General features: G+C 37.3%; 1 protein-coding gene across 1 annotated transcript; it reads left to right on the forward strand.

Annotated features, from left to right (window-relative positions):
* Positions 1–1,176: 1,176 nt before the first annotated feature.
* Positions 1,177–1,462, forward strand: LOC108095291. Its single transcript, XM_017196332.1, has one exon. It carries the CDS (start codon positions 1,278–1,280, stop codon positions 1,395–1,397), a length of 120 nt encoding a protein of 39 aa, XP_017051821.1. The 5' UTR covers positions 1,177–1,277; the 3' UTR covers positions 1,398–1,462.
* Positions 1,463–1,677: the final 215 nt, after the last annotated feature.

The raw sequence follows: 1,677 nt of genomic DNA on the forward strand, positions 1-1,677 counted from the left end.
ATAATTATATAAAAAGTAATGGAAAAAATAGAGAAATTTAGAAAAATAAGTAATAAACATAGTAAAAAGCATGGGAACACAGGGCTGTTGAAACTTATTAAAAATTTAGTGAGTACTTACAAATGCTTCTGGATTGGCTTCGGCATCGGAGTCCAAATGGCCGAGTTCTTCAAATGACGAAATCGGAATGTCCGCTTGCGCACGTTCAGTTTTGCCGTTAATATAAACACAAGGGCCAGAATCCTTGAAGTCGAATCTATTACAAATTCTAAAAAAAACATTGTTTGTTTTTGTAAAACTGAAAAATAAATTTAAATAAAAAACTTACTTACTTGACAAAGACCTCCGGCGGCTAAAATGTAGTTTTTGGAAAAATGCCTATGTTCACCATATCCGTAACACTGAAATAAGGCTATAAAAACAAAAATATTTATGTTATAACTTACCTTTATCTTGTTTTTTAGAGTTTACTGAACTTTTTTCACTTTTTGCACGAAATTTTATACTGATGTGACCGTGCATCATAACATAATTTATAACAACATTCCGAAGAAAGACAATAATTAGTCACAACTTCGTTGTAACTTATGGTCATATTCAGAAACCCACCCCATTTAGCGGTCCGAAATTATTTACCCCTTCCCAACGCCTGCCAAAAGAAGTAGGTTTTCATCTATCCCTACCCCTACGCCTGCCAAAAGCAGTAGGTTTTCCACTGGTTTTTTCAGGACAAAAAAACCTACTTCCCACTTTCCCGCTGGGATTTCCTGCCACACATACACACAAACACACACACATACACTTATACTCCCTGCGAGGAGGACGCTTTACCCCATTCCAACCGCAATGCCCTCCGTACTTAAGGTGTTAACGCAAAAGCTTGACTCATAAAATATTGAAAAAGCCGCAAAAACTTTGCACCAAAAAAGCTCAGGAAAATACACATAGGTAATATGGAGTAAAAGCGGCGGGGATAAAGGGAAATGGGGGGCCAATTGTGGCGGATTGTCGGAACCCCAAATTGAACGGTTAAGTGCCGGAGCCGGGGGCACTTTGTAGTTGACTTCTTAACTGTTTTCCTGTTTTGCTAAGGAAATACTTTAAAATAAAATAATTTATCGAACTGGAGATAAAAATATTGTAACGATGAAGATCATCGACGCTTTGCTTAGGACGTCAGTTTAAAATCGTTTGTACAAAAATGCCGAAATAACTGGCCGTTCTTATTTGGTTTCGGTTTTTTCTTAAGTTTCGAGGTCTCCGAGCTTGGAACAGTCATGAGCACTGAACGCCTTATCCTGCTGCAGTTCAGCATGCATTGTTTCAAGATCATCTTCATCTACTGCATCTGTGTGAATGTCCTGGAACATTTCGTACAGCGGGTCCAGGACAATTGAGCGGAAAAATGCTAGAGGCGAGAAAGCGGAAACTTTAAAATAAAACGGCAGTTAATTTTGCAAAACTCTTTATGGTTTTTTTTTTGGGATAAAATATAAGGAGTCTTTAGTTCTCTGAAGGTATTATCATTTTTAAGAAACCTGTTCCATCTATTTCTCTTGAACTGTCGGTAAATATCTCCTTTCACCGAGTGTATCGCCCAATGCTATCTGGTACTTTGTTCTTCACTCAGGCTTAAAATCGATGCGATTTACGTAAATTACATATAATTTTTAATGT

The sequence above is a fragment of the Drosophila ficusphila genome, unplaced genomic scaffold (genome assembly GCF_018152265.1).
Source record: "Drosophila ficusphila isolate 14025-0441.05 unplaced genomic scaffold, ASM1815226v1 contig_198, whole genome shotgun sequence".
Lineage (NCBI taxonomy): Eukaryota > Metazoa > Arthropoda > Insecta > Diptera > Drosophilidae > Drosophila > Drosophila ficusphila.

Bases quoted from the DNA above. Each gene is read 5' to 3' on its own strand.
- LOC108095291 (XM_017196332.1), top strand. From the start codon at position 1,278: ATGAGCACTGAACGCCTTATCCTGCTGCAGTTCAGCATGCATTGTTTC.